The sequence below is a fragment of the Cibotium barometz genome, chromosome 50 (assembly GCF_041138505.1).
Source record: "Cibotium barometz isolate CiBa-2024 chromosome 50, ASM4113850v1, whole genome shotgun sequence".
Lineage (NCBI taxonomy): Eukaryota > Viridiplantae > Streptophyta > Polypodiopsida > Cyatheales > Cibotiaceae > Cibotium > Cibotium barometz.
In genome coordinates this window covers 20,772,023-20,795,583 of record NC_141095.1, presented here as the reverse complement: position 1 = coordinate 20,795,583, position 23,561 = coordinate 20,772,023, and the positions used below count along the sequence as shown (strand labels likewise).

General features: G+C 42.1%; 1 protein-coding gene across 6 annotated transcripts in view; it reads left to right on the top strand.

The window, feature by feature from the left end:
- The first annotated feature begins 7,420 nt into the window (after window positions 1-7,420).
- Window positions 7,421-23,561, top strand: part of LOC147609921 (protein PLASTID TRANSCRIPTIONALLY ACTIVE 7-like) — a 29,338-nt gene continuing 13,197 nt past the window's right edge. The window contains exons 1-3 of one of the 6 annotated variants that reach the window (XM_086786696.1): window positions 7,421-7,724; window positions 10,901-10,990; window positions 12,154-12,228. In XM_086786696.1, coding sequence (XP_086642822.1) covers window positions 7,668-7,724; window positions 10,901-10,990; window positions 12,154-12,228 — 222 coding nt within the window. In that variant the 5' untranslated portion in view covers window positions 7,421-7,667. Of the gene's footprint in view, window positions 7,725-8,070; window positions 8,360-10,900; window positions 10,991-12,146; window positions 12,229-23,561 lie in introns of those variants that run through there. The other 5 variants (XM_086786697.1, XM_086786699.1, XM_086786698.1 and 2 more) reach the window with 5 other exon arrangements.

Below are 23,561 nucleotides of genomic sequence, written 5' to 3'. Positions count from 1 at the left end.
GAGTGAAAGTACACGCTCCAATGATATGATGCTTGATTCATTCCATGAAATTATAGGTTACCAAGGTTCTTGTGTGGCATCACTGCTTATGTCAGACACACACAAATATCTAGATATTATGCAAAAGCCTCCCTAAGAGGTGGTTTACACACTCACACATATAGTTCCTCACTCAGAGTGGATTCACACAAACTCATAGGTAAGACCTTGATTCCCAACAATCCCACCCTCAATGAGGGATTATGTTGGGAATCAAGGATAAATGTAGGCACATAGTTTCTCATGCCAATTTTTTTTATGGTCAAGAATAAATCACGCATTGACCTCCTCAACTGTCAGATTTGTGCCTTCAGCCCACTGGCCATATAGTAGGCACATTGTGTGAGGGCTGGTCAATGTTTTTATCCACAGCCCATGTATGCATGATGTCATTACTGCAAAACCACATCATTTGACAAGACTTCCCATCAACATGGGACCTTGTTGAAAAAATTGATGGTGCAGGTACTCCTTTTGCACATCCTACAATCATGCGACCACACTTACTACTACTTATATAACCCAAACATTTTACTCTTCTACCCTTTGGAGTTCTCCTAATTGCCCAAAATGTCTTGTGTATGGGTGCTTCTATTATGATTTTGTCACTCGATTCATTTCTTGTGCCCATATCTTCATCCATGAGTTGTATTTTCCTACGACGTCCAAAAGACTTCCTATCTCTCACACGTGCACTTTGTACTCAGGTCTATGACCAACTTCATCATTCACATCAATTACATTACATTGTCGTCTCTTGTGCCGGGCTGATTCCCGACCACCAATCAAAGGAGTTCAATGATGCGTCTAGTGTGGTCAAATTAGATCCAGGCTCTTCTTAGATTACCATTCCCTGAACTCCTCATTCTATTGACGAGTTCAACACCTAAAGCCGGTCCTTTAGTAGACATCTTGAAAAGGAGTTCAATGATGCGTCTAGTGTGGTCAAATTAGATCTAGGCTCTTCTTAGATTACCATTCCCTGAACGCCTCATTCTATTGACGAGTTCAACACCTAAAGTCAGTCCTTTAGTAAGACATCTTGAAAACAAAACAAATTTCAGTTTCATTTCCTTGACCTAGAGGAAGAAGTCATAATTGCAATCCCTCTTCAAACGTAGCAAGTCATCATAGCCAAATGATGACTTAGGTGGTCCTTGTCATGCATGAGCTACTGACCTTCGAAACCTACAAGAAAGAAAATTTTACTCACTTTATATATATGGCCTTAACAAATGCTTATCTAATTAAGCCGTGTTAGTCTGTCATCACTAGGCATGACATAATACACATAGCACGCACAAGATGCCTTGCAATATAGCTGGCTTTTTGCAATAGTGACAATTGAGCTTTCCATCATTAATGGCTAGGACACCAAGTGCACAAGTTTTCTTTATGCACCCTTTGAAACTAATGTCATTAGGGAAGCCATTGTTCAAATACTAAAGGCATGTGGTGTGTAAACAATGCATTTCTCCAATGCAATGGCTTATCTTACACCACACCCCTGGAAAGTTGACATTTGATGTAGCTGCCTTTGTCCACATGTGACCATCATACTTATGATCCATGCCATCCATGCCTGCTCCAAAACCCATGGTGGCAAGAAACTCAAATATTACATCCTCATCATAGAATCTAAGAAGCTCATTCACCTGAAACACCCATGGTATACGTCTCACCAGCTTTGTCAAAGTGTTCTCCTTTCTCATGTTTAACAAGAACTCTATAGTGCTTTTTGATTTCAAGGGTGAAAGTACTTCATGGTTGGGTAACTAGGTGTATAGAGGCCCTGCATCTAATACAAATGTCTTCTGTAAACTATCATCAAAATTTGTTGAACTTCCAAACTTTACATAATTAGATGTACCAATTGATGTATTGAATTTTGATCTTACACATACCTCCTATGTAAGAGATATCAGGTCATCAAGGAGGTAGAGCTTCTTACCTTCTATATCTTGTAGTGGAACAAGGGCAACACGTATCTCTTTATCTGTTATGATTGTGATTTCCTCTAAACCCTTGAACTGTGATGGGTAAACATTTTTAAATAAGAAATTCCTTGTTTACAAAGCCTTTGCCATTTCTCAAAGACACCATTATCTCACCTGTTTCATTGTTAGGGAAAATAAGCTTGGCCTCCATAATAGAGATAGAGAGATAGATGTGTGTGAGAGAGAGAGATAGAGAGGGGTGTGTGCATGTGTGAGAGAGAGAAAGAGAATCCATTGTTCACAAGGTCTTAAATAAATGATTACCAAATATCATTCACATTACTATTTGTATTAGGGTTAAGCTTAGGGTTAGTGTTAAATAATTTTACTTCAGTGTTAAAGAAATTTAAAATTTCAAAATTTTAAGTTTTACCAGAAAACGTTATTTTTTTCAAATTTTCATTTCTCTTTTAATTTTTCTTAATTTGAAACCATAAAAACCTAAGAATTTGATATATTTTTCTGTAGGTAAATGTGCATACGCCTTTCTAATACAATTCTAGTTCATTTGAGGGATAGCAATTCCCCCTTACTCCTAACATTCATCTAACATCACTTGTTATTTTCAACAATATAAATTATGACCCAAATTTGATTGAGATATAATAGCAATAAGGTGATTCAACCTAATTGCATGTGTAATATAAATAATACCCCAAATTTGAATGAGATTTAAAGCCACAACTTTTAATTAACTCATAATACATCAAATTGCAGTATAGCTAAGCTGAAGTTATCAAAGCCTTATTTGCCTATTTAAATTATCTTGCTACACTAGTTGTCAAAGAAGACAGAGCAACAAAGCAACAAAGGCTTTTGTCTATTTGACTTGGACAATTCATCCACTTCATATACTTCACATATGTGATGCATACTTGTGCATAAGAAGTGATGCATAAGGCGTGGATTTTGCCTCTTATTATGATATACTATAGGTAGCATATAGCTTCGGTAATATGACATGGCATGTGATGTGGTAGTTAACTAACACATGGCAAGCAAGCTTAAACGGGCGTTTGTGTATCACTGCTCATCGCTCAATATCTCATCTACGTCGTTGCTCATTCACTGCTCATCGATCGATTCATCATTGCCATCGATTGATCGTCGATGCCATCAATTAATCGTCGATGCTCATCGCTTAGTATCTCATCTACATCATTACCTCACGTTGCTCGTCGATCTATTCATATACGTATGTGCTTGTTTTACCATTGATTCATCTATAGGATGATTTCAAGACGATGATTCAAATTAAAACTAGAGGATTGCCTAAGGAAGGGGAACACATAGAAGATGAGAAGAAAGTGTACCAGAATTACTTAAAGGAACGGAGCTAATTTTCACAAAAAAGGGGTACACATTTGTAGCCATCGCAAATCCTGCTAATGGAAATGATTTCTTTGATATTATATTTAAGTGCCAGGATTGGCATGAGAAGTAGCAACAATTCACAATAGAGAAGCTGCAACTCATTACCCACTCCAACTTGCCTCCAAATGAGTAAGTCTAGTCTACTATGTAGAAAGAGCAAGTTGGTTCAAATAATGTCTGAGAGTGTAATGTATGGCTGCTCTATTTGTGTAGAAAAAGTAAGTTGCTCCAAATAATTGCTAAAGGAGAGAATGCTATGAAAACTACACCTATACGATGCGTAGAACTTGCATTCCGTGCGTTCTTCAACAAGCACGTGTATTGGTATCACTTAATAACCACATCTCTTGATATAAAGTGCAGAATGAAAGAAGAGAATCCAATCTTATGGGAGGTTCATGCAGAAGGAGAATCAAAGGGAATAATGTCCTTGAAAGATTATTTGAGCGATAACAGGGCAAAACACTTCGACACCACATCAGCTCAACCACACCTCATGTGTATAGCAAGACGCACCATATATAGGTATGCAAAGAACATAACATTTCATTGCACATGCTTGTGCACCAGGTATAGGTATGCTAATAAGACTACTTCTGAATTGTCTTATTTATTACCAGGTGGTGGGTTTTGATGGACATATTTTCTTTCCCCAAGCTTCGTCATCCCACAGGGGTCTTGAGTGAGGTCGAGGATAATGGAATATATCTAGAAATCTGGATAGAAGAACTTACGAGAAAAGAGGTCTAGAGTTTGTGCCCATGGTGGTTAGATTATGCCAATGGGGCATACCCCCCTGACGAGGCAGCCTTGTGGAAAGGTATAGTCCCATGCCTTGCTCCATGTGATATATTGCATGCCTTGCTCCATTTTATCCATTTGTTTGACGTAATTTTGTAAAGAAGATCTACATCAACCTAAGCGGTCTGGAGCTGAGGAATCCAAGCAACCTACAGGCCATGGCAAGAAAGGTGTAACCAAGATAAAGGTGCAACTAATCTTGGCATGAAAAAAAAGGTGGCAAGTCAAATGTGGAGAGAATTGGTCCCCAAAAAAGGAAGAAAGTTACCAAAAAAAAAGAAAGGTTATAAGCAAAGATGAGGAGGATGATGACAAAGAAGAGGAGGATGATCATAAGGAAGAAGAGGAGGTGGAGGAGGACAAAGGCAATGACACAGCCAGACAATCCTCCAGATAGTAATGGTCACTAACCTTTTATAGGCATTCTAATCGTTTTCTTTAAAGCTTGTGTTTAATTGTGTAACCATGTTTTGTTTTTTTATATACAAGTGTTTCAAAATATATCACTGAAGCACATGGCTATTTTGGGAACCATCACTGCTATAACCAACAATATAATTGGGAGAAACATCTCACAGTAAGTGCATGAAATCCCCAACTTGTATTTTGAACGTAACTATTTCTAGTTCCAATAGGGTTCTAATATTAACTTGGCTCCCAGGAATTACAATAGACTGGCAAAGTTTGTTGGGGGACTTGAAAAAGTCTAGAAATATAGAAAGCTAGCCCTCATCTTTGGGAGGATGTTCAATGGTGTGGGCAGATTTTCCAACAAGGTTGCCTATAGATAAGAACACTCCACTAGTCCCACGTTGGAACATTTGGAAGAAAGAGCTTGTTGAGGCTGCATGTGTGCTTGCCAATGAGTTCTTAAGAGAGGATGGAACCTTTGTAATAACTTACATCGATGATCATTTTGGTGACGTGGTGGAGACAGGAAGAGTGCACTCACACACATTAGTCTCTCTTGTCTTGCTAGGCCAACACATTACTTACGAGGCTATTTGCACTCACATTAGTCTCTCTTGACCCGCCAAGCCAACATAAACACCAAAAATATATAGAATAGCAAAAAACCCAAAAAACCTCCAAACAAATTATAATACTTCAACAATTTAAATAAATAAAAAAATATACAATCCACATATGGTGTCCATTTAATAATTGTGCACCAACTCATCACAAGGAGAATTCAACACAATCCATGCCATGGCCAATTCAGGGGATTAAATGTGTCCTTGATGAAAGTGAATCTAACAAATGAAATTTACTTAAGGTCCATGCCTTAAGTACAACTTCTACCCACATTTTCCATGCATTGGATCGGTAATATGTCTTTGAGCCACACCCTCGTGACTCCTATACCCCCATTGACTAGTCCTTTGTTGCCACCCACAATTAGTCCCAATCTCTAAAAAATGCTTGGACTCGACACTTAGCAACCCTTGCAACCCCTAGATAGCCAAGCATAGAATTTTAAAATATATATTAAAAGTGCTTAGAGAAAAAAATACAAAATGTTTTAAGGACCCTTATCAAGCTCCTAGATATTTTTTAATAACCCTTATCAAGATCCTAGAAAACACTATCTTTGAATCCACATCAAAGACTTTCCTTGTTAAAAATAATGTGTTTTCTTTTTGTTTAAGTCTATTCAATTACAATGGTCTGTCATCCTTACAATCTGGACATATATCTTTGCATTGATAAAAGTGTTTGAATATTGGTAGCATTCAAATGGTGATGCAAAACAAACGACACATAAAAATAGACTACTGCTTTTGATAATTGATTTATAGGGCAATGTGCCTTTTTAGCCCACTAAGCCGCCTTGTTTGCAAGGTGCACTATTTTTACTATTTAAGAATCCATCATCTATCATCATATTAAACAGTCACAATTCTTAAACTTAATATACATCACGCGGATTTGTGACTATTACTGAAAATTCTATGGCCTTATTTAAGTTCATTGAAACTCATTGTGCATCTATTTTACATAGGATCAAAGCAACCTCATACACTTGTTCACTTACTATGAGTGATGGTGCTATTGGAACTACCAAAAAAGTATTCATTCATTTTTCAAATAAGTGTGACAGTGAATCAACCAACCTCTCACATCATGAAAAGCATTTGCACACTAGTATGGGCACTATTTCTCAACATTGAAACTTTATATTCCTTTTTGTAAAGTTTTGATAAGATAAAGAATTGTGAAAACCCTTGTGAAACAAATGCGACGGGCGTGCTAGTGCTATTAGCGAGGTTAATCAAAAGTCACCTATATTCATTTTGTTTACGCCAATATAGTATTGATAAACGAAGAAGTGGTGTCTTCAAGTGATTAGCCCAATATAGTATTGATAAATAATGAAGTGGCGTCTTCAAGTGATTAGCCCAATATAGTATTGATAACTAATGCAGAATAAAGAAGTGGTGTCTTCAAATGATTAGCTTGCTTCATTCCACCCTACCAAAGTAAGATCTTGAGTTTGAAACCACTACACGACTTGAAACAACTGAAAAACTAAAAAAAAAATGGCCACCATGGATGTTGGGATAAGAAAGCCCAAAATAACAAGCTAATGTAGATATTATAGGCTAGTAAGCTTGATATTGCTAGTACACAAATGCTTGTTTAATGTATTGAAGAGGCATTTATTAGTGTATGCTAAGGGAGGCAATAAAGAGCTTGGTACAGTGTTCACCAAAAGCAACTTTCTCAACGAGATAAAACTTGTAGCCTCAAAATTTGAGGTGTGTTTTTGAAAATTTGATGATCTTTAAGCTAAAATACAACTAAAAGGAATCGACAAAATATATATTATGTAGGTAAAAATGTATATATATACTTTGCATGTTTTCTCTATATTGGCTTGTTATTATGAAAAATATTGCCTTGTTTTTTTATGGCAATTTTTAGAAGCATTTACAACAATAGTGATGGGCATCAATAAATAATAAGGACAGCTCACATAAAGTCTTCTCTCCTTATCTCATTTTTGACAAAAACAAAAGATTAAACTCAACAATGCTCGAAAAAGCGGTATTTAAAACTAAGAAAAATAAAGGCAATGCTTGAAATTAACCAGGATCCACTAACAAAAATAGAGAAAAATACTTGGATTGTAATTAAAATGCATGATTTTTGTTCCTTGAAAAATTAAAACAATGCTAAAGTTCAACTGAGAATTCATGCACTGCAAATCAAACTTTTCAAACATTGGAACCCGACCGATGTTCACAAAAAACGTGCAAACTATATACAATGGACTTGCAATATCTCCATTTTAATCAACAAACTTTATATTCTCAAAATTTAGAAAATTACAACATTTAAGATATTTTAGCTAAAATTTAACTAAAAAATCTACATATTCTAGGTAAAATTGGATATTTAATTATCTATCAAAACAGCATTACACTTGAGAGCATTCTTTCTATTCATAGCTCCATGGCTACGCTTCTCGTGCTCGGACTTGCAGCTCAGCTACCCCTTCACACCTCCAAGGTACTTCTCTCACTTTCAGCTTCTGTGGAAAACATGAAACATGTAGCAGATTGCTAAACCCTAATCTTGCAACCAGCAGACAAATAGAAAATCCTAATTGTCACAAAACCTGTCTGTTACATACCCTAATGTTGGGAAAAGACTGTCAGCAGAGGAGGAACAAAACTCTAATGCCTGAACTTCGTGTAAAATTTAGTCGCAAATTAAACCCTGGGAGAGCACGAACCCTAGTAATGTCAAAACCCTAGTGATCAAACTCCCAGTGCAAATCAAAACCGCAGTGTCTTACTTTAAATGTTGCTTTGAATGACTGTTATAATATTAATGCTGAAATGGCACCTGGCAGAGCAATCCGTGCACATGCCATCACCACAGCGCCATTCAGATGTCATCCATGCCATGGGAGCTGGGTGAAAGGATGGTCTTTGTGCAAAGAAATCAGGTATAGGGTCAGCCTTAGGGTTAAGGCGGACGCGGCTACAGGTGCTGCACCTGTACAAGTACAGGAATGGGTGAAGAAAGCTCGCGAGGATTGTCTCCAACATCTCGAAGAACAAGCCCTTTAGGTGCTCAAGAAAGCAGTGGACGCTTACCGGAACCCGTCATTCCCGTGTGCTCTCATTGCTGGGGATGTGGTAAGGCGCTTGGTTTTGAAAATGTATGTAAAAACCTTGAAAAACATAATCTTTGTCTTCAGGGTCTTTATAGACACAACCTGGCTCCCTCAGGGGCAGTAGATCTGCCGTCAAAGAACTGCTTATCCGTTGATGGCAGGGGATCTGTCTGTAAAGACCTTTATAATTTCATTGGGAAATACATCAACTTAGTAGCTGCATCTTTGCCCAGGTCATTCTTGACCTGCTGAGCAAACTGGGGGTTCTAAGCAACAGCAGGGTCAAAGTTATCTTTATTGACACGTTCCATCTGTTCCCTGAAACCTATTCCTTTCTCAAAGCTTTGGAGGTTTGCTTTTGGCGGTTTTACTAGTTGCGTCATTAATTAATTTTACATCCTGCCCATGGAGACACAATTAGACCCATTGTCTGCAATGATTTGTACAATGTTGTCGGGGCAGTATCCAATATGGCATGGCTTATATGCTTCATGATAAACTCCCTTGTCACTACAGTTCCTGCCACTGATGCATCCATGGCACGAATAAACATGGTGCCTTTGCATGAGGATACGAGAATGTTATAAACATTTCTCTTCCTCACATCTGTCCACCCATCACAAAGTAAAGTGCAAGCATACTTTGCCCATGCAGCCTTCAAGGCTTCATCTCTATCTCCATGAAATCTTTCTCGTTGGGAAGCTCTATGGTGCGCAAGGCCCCATAAGATGGACCTTCCCACTCAACTAGTGTGTGAGACCGCTTTCATTGCCTTTCTTCAATTAGGAGCATAGTAACATGAAACGTTTCGTCCGTTTCGTCGTTTCGTTGTTTCGAAGGTTTCGTTTCGTCTGTTTTGGACGAAATGCAAAGGTTTCGAAATGATGCTAATTATATACACATGCCAAATTTATAACATAGCCAACAGAAAGATGAAGATACATTTTTTGGGACTAGTGGGTATGAAATTCATGATTTTGGGAGTAGGTTTTTGGTATTTTCAAAATTTGGGCAAGAAAAGGAGAGGAAGAGAGGAGGAAAGAAACAAGTTGGAAGGGAAGAGGGAGGTGAGAAGAAAAGGAGAGAAAGAGGAGGAGGAAAGAGAAGGAGGGAAGAGGAGGGGTGGACGGTGGAGGAGAAGAGAGAGAGAGAGAGGAAAAGGGAAGAGGAAGAGGAGGCATGGAGGAGAAGAAGTGAAGGAGCGAAAAGGAGGAGTGGACGAGGAGAAGAGGCAGAGCAACAGGTTGCGGCCGAGAAGAAGCGTCGGATGCGTGAAGTGGCAAATGGGCAGCAAACAAGGACAGAAACGACGGCAAAAATCGCATTCGCAAAAAAAAAACCTTCTGTCCTTTTTTTTAAACCTCACTTTACATTTGGGCGAAACACCGTTTCGATGGGCAAGTTTCGTTTTGTTTCGAAACGTTTCGTGCCGTTTAAAGAGGGCAAAACGGGTTTTTATGTTACTATGATTACGACTCGGCACAGTGTGAAAAAACAAGGCACATTGTACAAACAGCTTGGTTAATTCCTGCGTCGCCTTCCTAAGGCAGCTTGCTGTAAACGTGCCTTACATTTTCTTTATTAAACACTCGCAAAGCACTTCTTTGAGCTCGAGGTGCTGAGATAGTACCTGCCCCAACATCACCTATGACTTGACTTGTGGCTGATACGGGCAGCAACACAGGCTGTACAGGAGCCAAAAAAATGCGGTGCACAAAGGAGAACGCCCAAATGATGACACCTATGGGCTGTTCACAGCCCTAGGCTTGGCCCTAAATTTTGCCCTTTTCGGATGGTGTCACTAGTGCCATCATATATGGGTTCATACACATGAAGCCTCTAACCGAACTTACTCTGCTGGGTATCTAGACACTCGATCCATGGGTTTGACAATTTCCCAAGACACTTCAGCATCATTACATCATACGAGAGGATTACCATCTGGTGCAATGGGTATGACACTAATTGACTATCCTTGGCTGTCACCAATGACTCTGTGGCTTGGGGAGGGAGGTTATAGCTCTTCATACAAAATTCCATATGCATTCATGTGTATGGGTATGTATGTATGTATGTACACACATACAAAAGAGAGATGTGTGTGTGTATACATGTGTATCTATATATGTATATGGTGTATGTGTTGTATACTTGTATGTATTTCAAAAGAGAGGTTTACAGTGTTTATACCTGTGTATGTATGTGGTGTATGTGTTGTATGTATGTCCAAAAGGGAGGTATATGTTGTGTATAATATATGCATATGTATATGGCATATGTCTATGTTGTAAGTCTATATGTATACAAAACTTTGTAAGGGCATGTACATGTACATGTATATACATGCATGTGTATATTGTGTATGTGCATGTGTATATATGCATAAGGGAGGTATACATGTTTATATGTATGTACATCAAGCCATACAGAATACCAAAAGGGAGGTATACTTATGTATATATGCATAAGGGAGGTATACATGTGTATATGTATGTACATCAAGCCATACAGAATACCAAAAGGGAGGTGTACTTCACTTTTTGTTCGGCCCTGTTTATTTCAGGAGTACCCATCAGGGCTGAAAGTAAATGCATGCAATCCTGCTGGGAGTACACCAGCACAGCCTCGCAGGCTGCGCCGGCGGAGACGGCTGGTGAGTTTTTTTTTCTTGTGGGGTTTTTTTGCTATATGTCAGGTCTGTTTTAAAAATGGTGTATGCTTTTAGCATCAGTTCGTTGTCCAATAGTTACATTCAAGTGGTATGAGCAAGCATTATTTTGATAGCAAGCCATGGTTTGAAGTCTTGACTAGTTATGGTTTCGTTGAGTACATAATTATCAATACAGGGTCATTTCAAATGTATGAATAGGAGAAATGACTAAGGACCATGAGGCCAAAGCATTATTCCACATCATGAAATACATACTCTACACATAAGAGTGTGCCCAAACTTTATTCTTTAGCAAGGTAGATTGCTTTATAATTGTGGATCATATGAGCAAAATAGTCACACCCAAGTCCAAGGAAACGAGATGCTATGCTGAGGAGGAAGCAAGGCCATTATTCAAGAAGCATGCTGACCTCATGGGTTGCCTTAGAGGATTGTGGGAGATGGAAATGCTTAGTTGGTAGGTTCTTTTGAAGAAAAAATTGTGGTTTTGGAAATATTACTACATGTAACCTATTGGGGGTTGGGTGGTGTCACACTAGTGGTCTGCTGTGCCAAGTAATTCATCTTCGCCCCAACTCCCAAGACAAGCAAGGCCCAGGGCTCGAAATGTACTATCAGCCTCAGATGGCATCGATGAGGTGTCGCGAGGAGGGGCACTAGGTGACATTGCCTCGTTTGATTTTACTATTGGCAGACACTACAGTGATGGATGTTCAATCTGATGAGTTCATATTGGATTTGATGTCTCTTATCTGGTGAGTCTGGATGGAGATGCTTGAGAATGGGCACTTGAATACAGTGCTTTGTCAGAGCTCTTTGCATTTGTGCATCTGCAAAGAGCTCTCCATTCGGTTGTCATGCATGATAGTGAGCCATGTGTGAAATTTCTATGCTTGCAATTTGAGTGGGATTATTTGCCTGTGAATTATTTGGAAGGGACTGACCATCCTAGGCACCTGACGTTACAAATAATGTGTGAAAGCTAAAAAGCTAATTTTCTGGTTGCAGATAAAGTAAATTGAGATTTTAACTATAAGTCTTATGATTTTCGCACTTTTCGCGCTTTTCGTCTATTTTTCAGATATAAAAGAATGGGTGGGGCATTCCTTACACATTCACTTCTCCGTGCAGGCTGCAGGCTGCAGGCTGCAGTTGAAGCGTTCTCTGTCAACGATGAACTGTTCATCTCAGTGCTGCACGAAGCAAACCTTATTGAGGTCGTAAGTGTTGCAGGGCTGCTGGACCAGCCTAACGCATCCCACCAATGCTTACTTAATAGTTTGTAGATCTCCATCAGCCCCATCTATCTGACATTGAAGACCAAGCTTCAAGCGATTAAGTGTGTAGGTGTGATTGCATTTAATGTAATTCACTGCTCTTGCACAATACTAGTAGCCTTACTCTTTCACAACAATGTTATTAGCGTTACAGATGGTATTAGAGCCTGGGAAACCTGCAAAATTTTCTGACAGTCTCTGCACGTGTAGATTCCGTGTTAGGGGTAGATCCCTTCGATTCATGATTGCACAAATTAGGTTTAGGAAGAGTTTTTTTGGGTTTCCTTGCTGATCACTTGTTCACTAGCTTGTCATCGTCGTGAATGCAGAAATGATGGTGGAAGAGCTGGAGTGCGTAGAGACTGTAAACCGGCCTTCAGAAACCAAAGGGCGGTGGAACAAACACTCGCACATAAAACACTTCAACGCCATTGAGGACCTAGAAAAGGAAAACAAACAGGGGGAGCTAGAGTGCTCCCGCAAAAAGTACACGGACACCGATTGGCCCCAAATCGCAGTGGCGCCCCTTGCGGTATTTCTTTAATTGATTATAAGAGCTTTGATTACAATATAAAGCTGGTAATTCAGCCGTCCCAGTAGAACACCTGAAGCCTGCAAAGAACCTGCATCTGGCTTCCTGTCCACACGGCATCCACAAATAAATCCAGCCATTGTTCACATCGAAAGACTCTCACATTGAGTCTGCATACAGAAGCTTTCTCCCATGATCAAGGCTGCCACAACCATCCATAGCCTCTCACACTATGAACAGCATCACACCCTGACACATCCAGTGCTTCTGCATCACAACACAAACTCCCAAACTGTCTCTCAGAAGAGAACTCGCATCATAGCACAGCATACTATACAGTTGACACACCTGTACAAACCCTCTCTACCTTCCAAGGGTACTATCCATCTCTGTCATGGATTCCCTATCCCCTGTCCTATCAGTAGCAAGGCTGTACCAAACATGTGTCCATTCCTGTACCTTCTGCCTGCATGTGACCTATCTCCTGGAGAAACCCAAAGACATGTTTCCTCGAGAGACCTACGACCTGTTTCCACATGAAACCCTTAGGCCTGTTTCCCTTTGAAACTCCTGTTCTGTTTCCATACATCTAGTTACCTGTTCCCTCATGAAACATATGGCAACATAGAGATGCTCATAACTGTAGGTCCCACTGTTCCTTTCTAGCAGGAAGAAAACAATCTGCTCCATGAGCACGCAGCCATGCGAGCTTGCTTCACTCCCATGCCAAGAAACATAACCACATGACCTGTACTTGTAGCCAGAAACCCAAGTACATTGCTGAATTTGCAGCCAAGCAAAAATAGCCCATAAACTGTCCCAAAACAGTCCCGAATCAAAGCATAGAAAAGCTGAAAGTTCCATCAGATGAACGCCATCGACATGATGTCTATGTTCATGGAAAACTAATCTTTGCCTTCTGTAAAAACATGGCGTTCTCCAAAAAGCACACACATGGCCTAGCTTTTTATGCGCTGCCTGTATCCTGGTGATGCGCCGCCTGCAACAGTACTCAACCTGACCTGCAGCCACCTGTACGAAAAAGTGTGCAGCTGCCACCTGAATTCAGCTGCCGTACAGCCTCCGTACTGGACTGTACCTGCTGTCCGTATAGGCCTGCAGTTACTGTTCCAGCCGCTAGCCCAAGACCTGCACAGTAGGCGCCAGAATCTGCACAACCAAAATCTGCAACATGGACTGTACCTGCAGACAGCCGCCTGACCAGCCACGTGGACTGTACCTGCACAGCAGCCGTACACTACCACGTGGACTGTACCTGCATAGCAGCCGTACACTGTACCTGCAGTCCAGCCCTTCCATGCGCAGCCAGCATGCATCTTCAGGCGACCAGCCCTCCTCAGCGAAAGAGCACATGCGCCTGCTGTAGGGATAGGCGCCTCTTTTGCCTGCTAGCCCTCCTTTTACCCAAAAAGCACACGTGGCCCCAAAAATAGCATAAGGGCCACGTTTCTTTAATGAAAGGCTTAATAAATGATTTTAAAGGTTTTTAAACCTTCAAAGCTAAAATCTCTTTGCCCCCTTTCACACATGGGGTTGTCCACACATGGGCTTCCATCTTCACTCTCACCTGATGCCATTCACACTGTCCACCATGTCCCCGTACACATCTGCATCTTGTCCAGAGAAAAACACAGGGTCGTGACATACCTCCCTCTTGAAAAATGGCAAGCGTCCTCGATTGCACTCAATGGCACAGTAAAGCATCTTATGAGCAAAGACTCCCCATATGACAAAAGCAATGGCCTTCCAATGCATCTGGATGATAAAACAATCATCCTGCACAATAAGCCACACTGTCCTCTTGCTTGTTCCTTCAGAACCTACAGCAAAAGTCCAAAACCAAATGGAAACACGCTAACGATGTTAGCCAAAAACAAAATCATGCATCATTCTACATATGACAAACATATGCAATGACACATATATGCATTCGCAAACAATATGCTCCTCAAAATGCTCTACCTACTCCAAAGTAACAGTCGAAGGGCTGCTCGCAAGCCTTACGCCCATGGGCATCCTGCAGGACCCACGACTGATGGTAAAACATGAGCATATGAAAGCACTCAATGCATCCAAACACTACATCTACCAAGTACTTTCCCACATATGTTGTCATGGCCATCCCGTAGGAGTTACACCCAATGGTGCATCCATGAACATAATAAAGCACTTGATGTATCATACCAACATACATGCAGCACATTACACAATGCAGAGTATTTTCCCAATGTATTCTCAATGATACCAGGATCCAATGGCACCAGAATACAAAAAATACCTCTACCTCAAAAAGTGTATGCATACATGCACAAATAGAGTTCGATCCATATTTCCATGAACCAAACCAACTCTAGGACTGCGCGCAAGACTTATGCCCTCCATAGAGTTATCCATAGTTGCAGTTAGAGTTCCAGGTGCGCGCGACTGTGAACCTTACTCAACCACCATCTCCTGTGTCTAGAACACAATATCATAGAAGTCCCATAAGCAAATGTACTGTCAGCCTCAGTACCTTCGGGTGAATACAAAGATGTCACCAAGCGACTCCTAGATAACAAATGAGCCTGTCTGTAACAAGGGAGCGGAGGTGCTACCCCCCTCTTGAGCATCAGGCAATGCTCCAGACCCATGCTCTGCTGAACCTGAATGAGCCGTAACAAGAGTCGACTCCAACTCATAGGCATCAAGATAAAGCTGCAACTCCTGAGGTGAATCTGCTAAGTCACCCTCCTCCATCCACTTCGCATCCATCAGTGAACCTCCTCCATCCACTTCGTATCCATCAGTGAACAGCTCTTGAACTTCACAGGATAGCGACGGGAAACCTTACCCTGTACCTTTCTTTCCTTATGTGCCAGTATATGCTCAGGAATAAGAACCTCGTCAAGTTCCTCCACTTCCATCTGAGCCTTATCTGATACATCCTCAGGCACCCAAAACCTGCTTGCACTCCACCCAAGTGGTAAGCACAAGTCCTCGATGAAGCATCGTAGATCACCACTGCTAAACATAGAAAGAAACTGTCTTCCGAACCCATGAAGCCTCTATGAAGATACCACTGGTGACAAACTGTCGAAAGCCATAGCCTTCAACGCATCTCCTGCACCATACCACTTCAATTGCTTCTTGTTCCTGGCCGACTACTTCTTGTCCTTGGTATCTTTTCTCCTGAGCTTCATCTTCAGCTCTTGCTCTTCACCTCATATAGGCAAAGACACAAAATCCTGTACTGTGTCCTGCACTTCCTTTTCACTTTCCTCATGTTGAAGCTTTTGATGTGACTCTCATGAGACAACCACGAGCTCGCCCCCTTAGGAAAGTTGGCGATTGTCCCGACCAAAGCAACCATGGACTCGCCTCCTTGAGAAAGTCGACGATGTGTCCCGGCAAACGGAACCTTGAAACCGGCCTGACGGGCGGTGAAACAAACACTCGCACATAAAACACTTCAACACCATTGAGGACCTAGAAAAGGAAAACAAGCAGGGGGAGCTAGAGTGCTCCTGCAAATAGTACATGGACACCAATTGGCCCCAAATCGCAGTGGCGCCCCTTGCGGTATTTCTTTAATTGATTATAAGAGCTTTGATTACAATGTAAGGCTGGTAATTCAGCCGTCCCAGTAGAACACCTAAAGCCTGCAAAGAACCTGCATCTGGCTTCCTGTCCACACGGCATCCACAAATAAATCCAGCCATTGTTCACATCGAAAGACTCTCTCACATTGAGTCTGCATACAGAAGCTTTCTCCCATGATCAAGGCTGCCACAACCATCCATAGCCTCTCACACTATGAACAGCATCACACCCTGACACATCCAGTGCTTCTGCATCACAACACAAACTCCCAAACTGTCTCTCAGAAGAGAACTCGCATCATAGCACAGCATACTATACAGTTGACACACCTGTACAAACCCTCTCTACCTTCCAAGGGTACTATCCATCTCTGTCATGGATTCCCTATCCCCTGTCCTATCAGTAGCAAGGCTGTACCAAACATGTGTCCATTCCTGTACCTTCTGCCTGCATGTGACCTATCTCCTGGAGAAACCCAAAGACATGTTTCCTCGAGAAACCTACGACCTGTTTCCACATGAAACCCTTAGGCCTGTTTCCCTTTGAAACTCCTGTTCTGTTTCCATGCATCTAGTTACCTGTTCCCTCATGAAACATATGGCAACATAGAGATGCTCATAACTGTAGGTCCCACTGTTCCTTTCTAGCAGGAAGAAAACAATCTGCTCCATGAGCACGCAGCCATGCGAGCTTGCTTCACTCCCATGCCAAGAAACATAACCACATGACCTGTACTTGTAGCCAGAAACCCAAGTACATTGCTGAATTTGCAGCCAAGCAAAAACAGCCCATAAACTGTCCCAAAACAGTCCCGAATCAAAGCATAGAAAAGCTGAAAGTTCCATCAGATGAACGCCATCGACATGATGTCTATGTTCATGGAAAACTAATCTTTGCCTTCTGTAAAAACATGGCGTTCTCCAAAAAGCACACACATGGCCTAGCTTTTTATGCGCTGCCTGTATCCTGGTGATGCGCCGCCTGCAACAGTACTCAACCTGACCTGCAGCCACCTGTACGAAAAAGTGTGCAGCTACCACCTGAATTCAGCTGCCGTACAGCCTCCGTACTGGACTGTACCTGCTGTCCGTACAGGCCTGCAGTTACTGTTCCAGCCGCCAGCCCAAGACCTGCACAGTAGGCGCCAGAATCTGCACAACCAAAATCTGCAACATGGACTGTACCTGCAGACAGCCGCCTGACCAGCCACGTGGACTGTACCTGCACAGCAGCCGTACACTGCCACGTGGACTGTACCTGCACAGCAGCCGTACACTGTACCTGCAGTCCAGCCCTTCCATGCGCAGCCAGCATGCATCTTCAGGCGACCAGCCCTCCTCAGCGAAAGAGCACATGCGCCTGCTGTAGGGATAGGCGCCTCTTTTGCCTGCTAGCCCTCCTTTTACCCAAAAAGCACACGTGGCCCCAAAAATAGCATAAGGGCCACGTTTCTTTAATGAAAGGCTTAATAAATGATTTTAAAGGTTTTTAAACCTTCAAAGCTAAAATCTCTTTGCCCCCTTTCACACATGGGGTTGTCCACACATGGGCTTCCATCTTCACTCTCACCTGATGCCATTCACACTGTCCACCATGTCCCCGTACACATCTGCATCTTGTCCAGAGAAAAACACAGGGTCGTGACAGAGACCCACATGGACGCTCACACGGAGGCATGACTGGAGGCCCACTTAGGCAGATGGCAACCCTTAAGTTGCTCTAGACTCCATTTCATTGGCTGTTCATTGAGTGAAACAAGAAGACCGTGAGTCCAAGCAGGAGGTCGAGCAGCCAGCTCCCTTCCGTGCAGCTTGTTGAGGAGCTGGTCAAGCATCACTCTTGGTCTCAAGAAAACCATTGCTCTAGCATCATGCAGGTCGGCTGCGAGTCCCCATTCTCAGCAATCATCATTCTCAGATGGGCCACCAACAGTCTCCTTTATGGAGCCCTTCTCCACCAGATTCTCTGGCAAGTTTCTGTTCCTCACCTCCAGTTTAGTGACGGGGAACTATTGGTGTCACGTTCACCTGTTGTACTACAGGGTGCCATGTAGACATAAATGTATAGGTATTAGGAGTACACCACCAAGTACATCTTGATGAGCACAGAGCAGGTTGTGAGCTCTAGTCCAGGGACAAGTCGCCAATTGCCAAGAGGTCTAGGTCATTGGACTTAGGAGGTGTGTCAGGTATGTGCATTGTCCCGCATATATGTAAGCCCAGCGGGGCATGCCGTGACAAACTCAACCACGTATCCAAAAGATATTGATAGAGAGAGAGGGGAGAGAGAGAAGGGAGTAGGGATCTTGCACAATACACCACACTGAGCGGGGAACAGGCCCCGCCCCCTTTTAGGAATTTATTCAAGAACAATCCACAGGCACGCTGGCCAGGATCAATACAATCAATGAATACAAAAGCAAACAAATATGCTGATGTAGAATCCCTAAGTGAAAGTTGGTGTCAAGGCACGAGATCTCTGATGCCAAGCACACCACGGGTATGACCCACAAGTATCTCTCATCGGGCTAGTACCAGATCCAATATCCAAATCCAAATCTAAGAATCCAAGTCCAATGAATCCAAATCCAATTTCCAAGTCCAAGTTCCAAGTCCAAATCCAAATCCATGTCTAAGTCCAAGTCCAAATCCAATTCCAAGTTCCAATCCAAGTCCAATGAATCCAAATCCAAATTCCAACTCCAAGTTCCAAGTCCAAATCCAAATCCATGTCTAAGTCCAAGTCCAAGTCCAAGTCCAAATCCAATTCCAAGTTCCAATCCAAGTACTAATCCAAGTTCCAAGTCCAAGCTTTAGTCCAAGTTCCAATCCAAGTTCTAGTTCGAGTTCCAAGTCCAAGCCTTAGTCCAAGTTCCAATCCAAGTTCTAGTCCGAGTTCCAAGTCCAAGCTTTAGTTCCAATCCAAGTCCAAGCTTTAGTCCACGTTCCGATCCAAGTTCTAGTCCAAGAATCACTCACTCATCCCATGAGTAATCTCCTCCTACAGCCTTGTCGATGAAGAAAACAATGGAATAACTCTTTCTGGCAAGAAACTTGATTTAATGATAAAAACCTCCAAAAAGTAGTTTTTAGGGTTTTAGGAGCAGTTTTAGGATTTCTGAAAAATTCAGTCCGTACAGTTCTGTACAACTGTACCCCTCCAACTTAGAGTTCTTTCTAACAAACACAGTCATGGTTTATAAAACTATGTTGGAACCAATGACAATAAATAACCATGCTTGTATGGAGTGAAGTACTTCTCACTTTAACCAGGTAGTAACTCCATCACATACCAGTAATGATCCACTCATTTCTGAGTGCCTTGCAACTAGTAGGTTCTACAAGTACATGAACTTTGCAACACTAAATAGCCCAAGCGAACTAAGATTTTACTTTTTTAATTTATGAAAGTCATTCCATACTTCCATAATTTGTACGGTAGCAACCAAACATGTGCTCAAAATGAACACCAAAGTTGAATATAGGCGAGACTACACTCCCTGAATGTTGTAGGGCATTCCCCACATATCACAACCATCCAACTATACTAGTCTTCCTGCTCACCAATGGTTCTATAGCATTCTCAAACTAGAAACCACTGTGTCAACACTAGTATTTAATCATGGCTATGCTACACAGAGCTTCTCCGAACTTTGTTGTTGGATTTCTTTCCAACAAAAGGCTATAAGTGAGTCTCAAACTCAATCTTGTCCAAACACTTGATCACTACGGAACAAGTGTACAAGCAATCAAAGAGTCAACCTCTGTGTACGAGCCTTGGTGTTCCATACCACCAAGACCACAATGACCTTTATGAGCACTTGATGTCCCATACCATCCAGTGAGCATGAAGCTCTTGTGACATACAAGAGGACTCTTTTCCTGTCCTTGAGAAACAAAATCTCAAGTATATGGATGACTACGCACCCATGAGTGTTTGCACTAGACGAATCATGCACGATCTGTTTCAAATTTCAACATGGCTATAATTTTAAGAACTATATCAAGTTCTATAATCTCAAATACTCAATCTAGAGTATTTATGAGAACAATCCGACAACGTCCCAATGGCCCACTACATAAACTACTGATCAAGCCAGTATATAAAGTAACAAGGGAAGGTCTAAAGACTAGCCACAAGGTAGCTTTACCTCTTAGGGACACTCCCATCCTATCAAATGAAAGGAGCAATGAGAAATCCAAAGGTGGGTAGAGGAGCTCCGTACTCTACTACAAGCCCGCGTTGAACAATTAGATTGTTAACATCATGAACATCTAGGTTTCGGGAAACTCCAAATTGAAAGATCACTACAGATCTCACTCTAAGATTACTACAAATATTAGAATACTTGATCTCTAGGACCATGCACAAGTGATTGCATCTATAAGGACCAAGCTAGCAATACTCTGGCTGTTAAATATCACAATACTATGGTTGTTAAACAATCAGCTCAGTTTCGTCTTATTCACACTACGGTGAAAATTAGACTCAAATGGGCATATCTCCTTGGCCCATTAAATCAAAACCAACATAAGAGAGACCAAACTCGCAAGGGGTTGATATTCACTGACCTGACAACGGAAACTAACGTCCGTATGCACTATGTACCACGTATAAAGTTGGTGGAGTCCTCCAAACCCCACAACTTATGTATTAGTGTCAAGCAATGTTAATTCCAAAACCACAATGTCTATCAAACGTGTCGAGCATTATGGTGGATGTTTCACGACCGAGGAAATTTTTTTCGGTGACGCAGCTCACCGGTAACATACAATGTCGATCACACCTCCAAATCCATCAAAATCTCCAAAGCATGCACACTCATTGCCAATGGACACCAAACTAATGATACATGTGTAAACTATGCACATAATGCCTCTAATTTTGTTTCACCCTTTCTTTGATGGTGGCTACAAACTATGTGACTACGCACACAATAAACTAGCCATGCACTACTACAATGACATAGTGGTTTTCTTTGATAATTTCAAAATGCGTCAATGTACCTCGTGTGTGACTACGCACACATGAGCAAACAGTCACAAATATGAGCGCATACACTTACAAATTGGTGACCCCAATAATGCCCACGATGATGCTAACCACCATTGAAGGTCATAGTGTGTGGCTACGCACTCATAGCGTGGGAACCGACTCCAAAAACATGTTTTTTTAAAAAAAAATTAAGGCTCTATGACCTTATCACATCATCGTGTGGCGCTCACGGAGGCAGCTGCTGGGGAATCGTCCGACCTCACGAGGCAGCGCTCTCAACGCCAGAGTGGCCTCCTGACTAATGTTCAGTACATGGCCTTGTGCAGCCTCCTTTATACCTTGTGGCCAGGCCTTTTGCTATTCCCAACAGCACAAGCCTTACAATCAGCCTGTCTAGGCGAGTCCCCACGCCGCCCCGCCTTGAGCCTGTTGTGTACACCCTAGCTATGTGCTATTGTGTACAGTGTACACCCTAGCTATGCGTTGTTGTCTACGAGCTGGCTATGCGCTCGCCTACCTATGCACTAGCCCATGCTTAGCTTTGGTTTGACAGCTATGCACGCCTCCATGCTTGTGTCATTGTTTTCTCCTCCATGCTTGGGCTTTAACGCCTACTGGCCGCCCAAGTGCTCCGACTTGGGTCCCCTCACCCCTAGACCCCAGATGCACCCGCCGTCCGCGCTCCAGCATACGAACTCCGCATCCGATCGAGCTCCCACGTGCAAACCTCTTGACGATGCATGATGTCAATCTAATAATCCCTCCAAAATGGTGGCTCTAAATCCTTCCAAAACGGTGACCCCTTTGGCACGAAGATAGGCTTTGGCAGCTTGAACTCCTTCAGCTCGGTGGCTCTTTGCCTTATGAATTCTTCAAACATTTGAGCCCTTCTGTGGTCGAGTTCCCTCGTGGTTCTCCAAGCAAGGACTTCTTCGTCTCTGAGAAATCACCTGAACTGCTGAAAGTCATCGTACTCTTCTGATGACGTTGGTTCCCATCCTGAAGTCCTGGAGTGGGCTCATAGTTGTTCCCTTCATTAGGCCCTTGGTTTCCCTATGCTCCTCTTGACATGGCTCGATCACCCGAAGAAAATTTCTTCAAGAGAAATCCTGCTCTGATACCACTGTAAGTCCAATGGGGCGTGCTGTGACAGACTCAACCACATATCCAAAAGATAATGATAGAGAGAGAGGGGAGAGAGAGAAGGGAATAGGGATCTTGCACAATACACCACACTAATCGGGAAACAGGTCCCGCCTCCTTTCAGGAATTTATTCAAGAACAATCCACAGGCATGCTGGCCAAGATCAATACAATCAATGAGTACAAAAGCAAACCAATATGTCGATGTAGAATCCTAAAGTCGAAGTCGGTGTCGAGGCACGAGATCTCTAACGCTGAGCACACCACTTTTATGACCCACAAGTATCTCTCGTTGGGCTAGTACCAGATTCAATATCCAAATCCAAGTCCAATGAATCCTAATCCAAATTCGGTGTCCAAATCCAAATCCAAGTCTAAGCCCAAGTCGAGGTCCAAATCCAATGAATCTAAATGCAAACCTCAAATCCAAATCCAATTCAAAGTTCTAGTCCAAGTTCCAATCCAAGTTCTAGTCCAAGTTCCAAGTCCAAGCTTTAGTCCAAGTTCCAAGTCTAAGCTTTTGTCCAAGTTCCAACCAAGTTCTAGTCCCAAGAATCACTCGCTCATCCCATGAGTAATTTCCACGACTCCTACAGTCTTGTCGATGAAGAAAACCATGGAAAAACTCTTTATGGCAAGAAAATTGATATAAAACCTGTTTTAATGGTTTTCGGGCGATAAAAACCTCCAAACAATAGTTTTTAGGGTTTTTGAAATTTTCAGTCCGAACAGTTCCGCACGGTTGTATGGATCCGTACAGTTCTACGAACAGGTGATGGCGTGGCACAGCAATTGATGGAGGCGCTCTGAATCAGCAGGCAGAAATGAAAAACTCCATGAATGATGATTTGGTTCATGATTAAGTAGATGATCTCCATGCTTCAATGAAGATGGCAACGCGATGAAGAGGTTCTTCTTCCACTTGATGCTCAAGAGAGGCTCATGCTTCTTTTATACTTGGGAAAGCCTTGCTTTTTGCCAAAAAATGATGCTTTTGCTTTGCTTT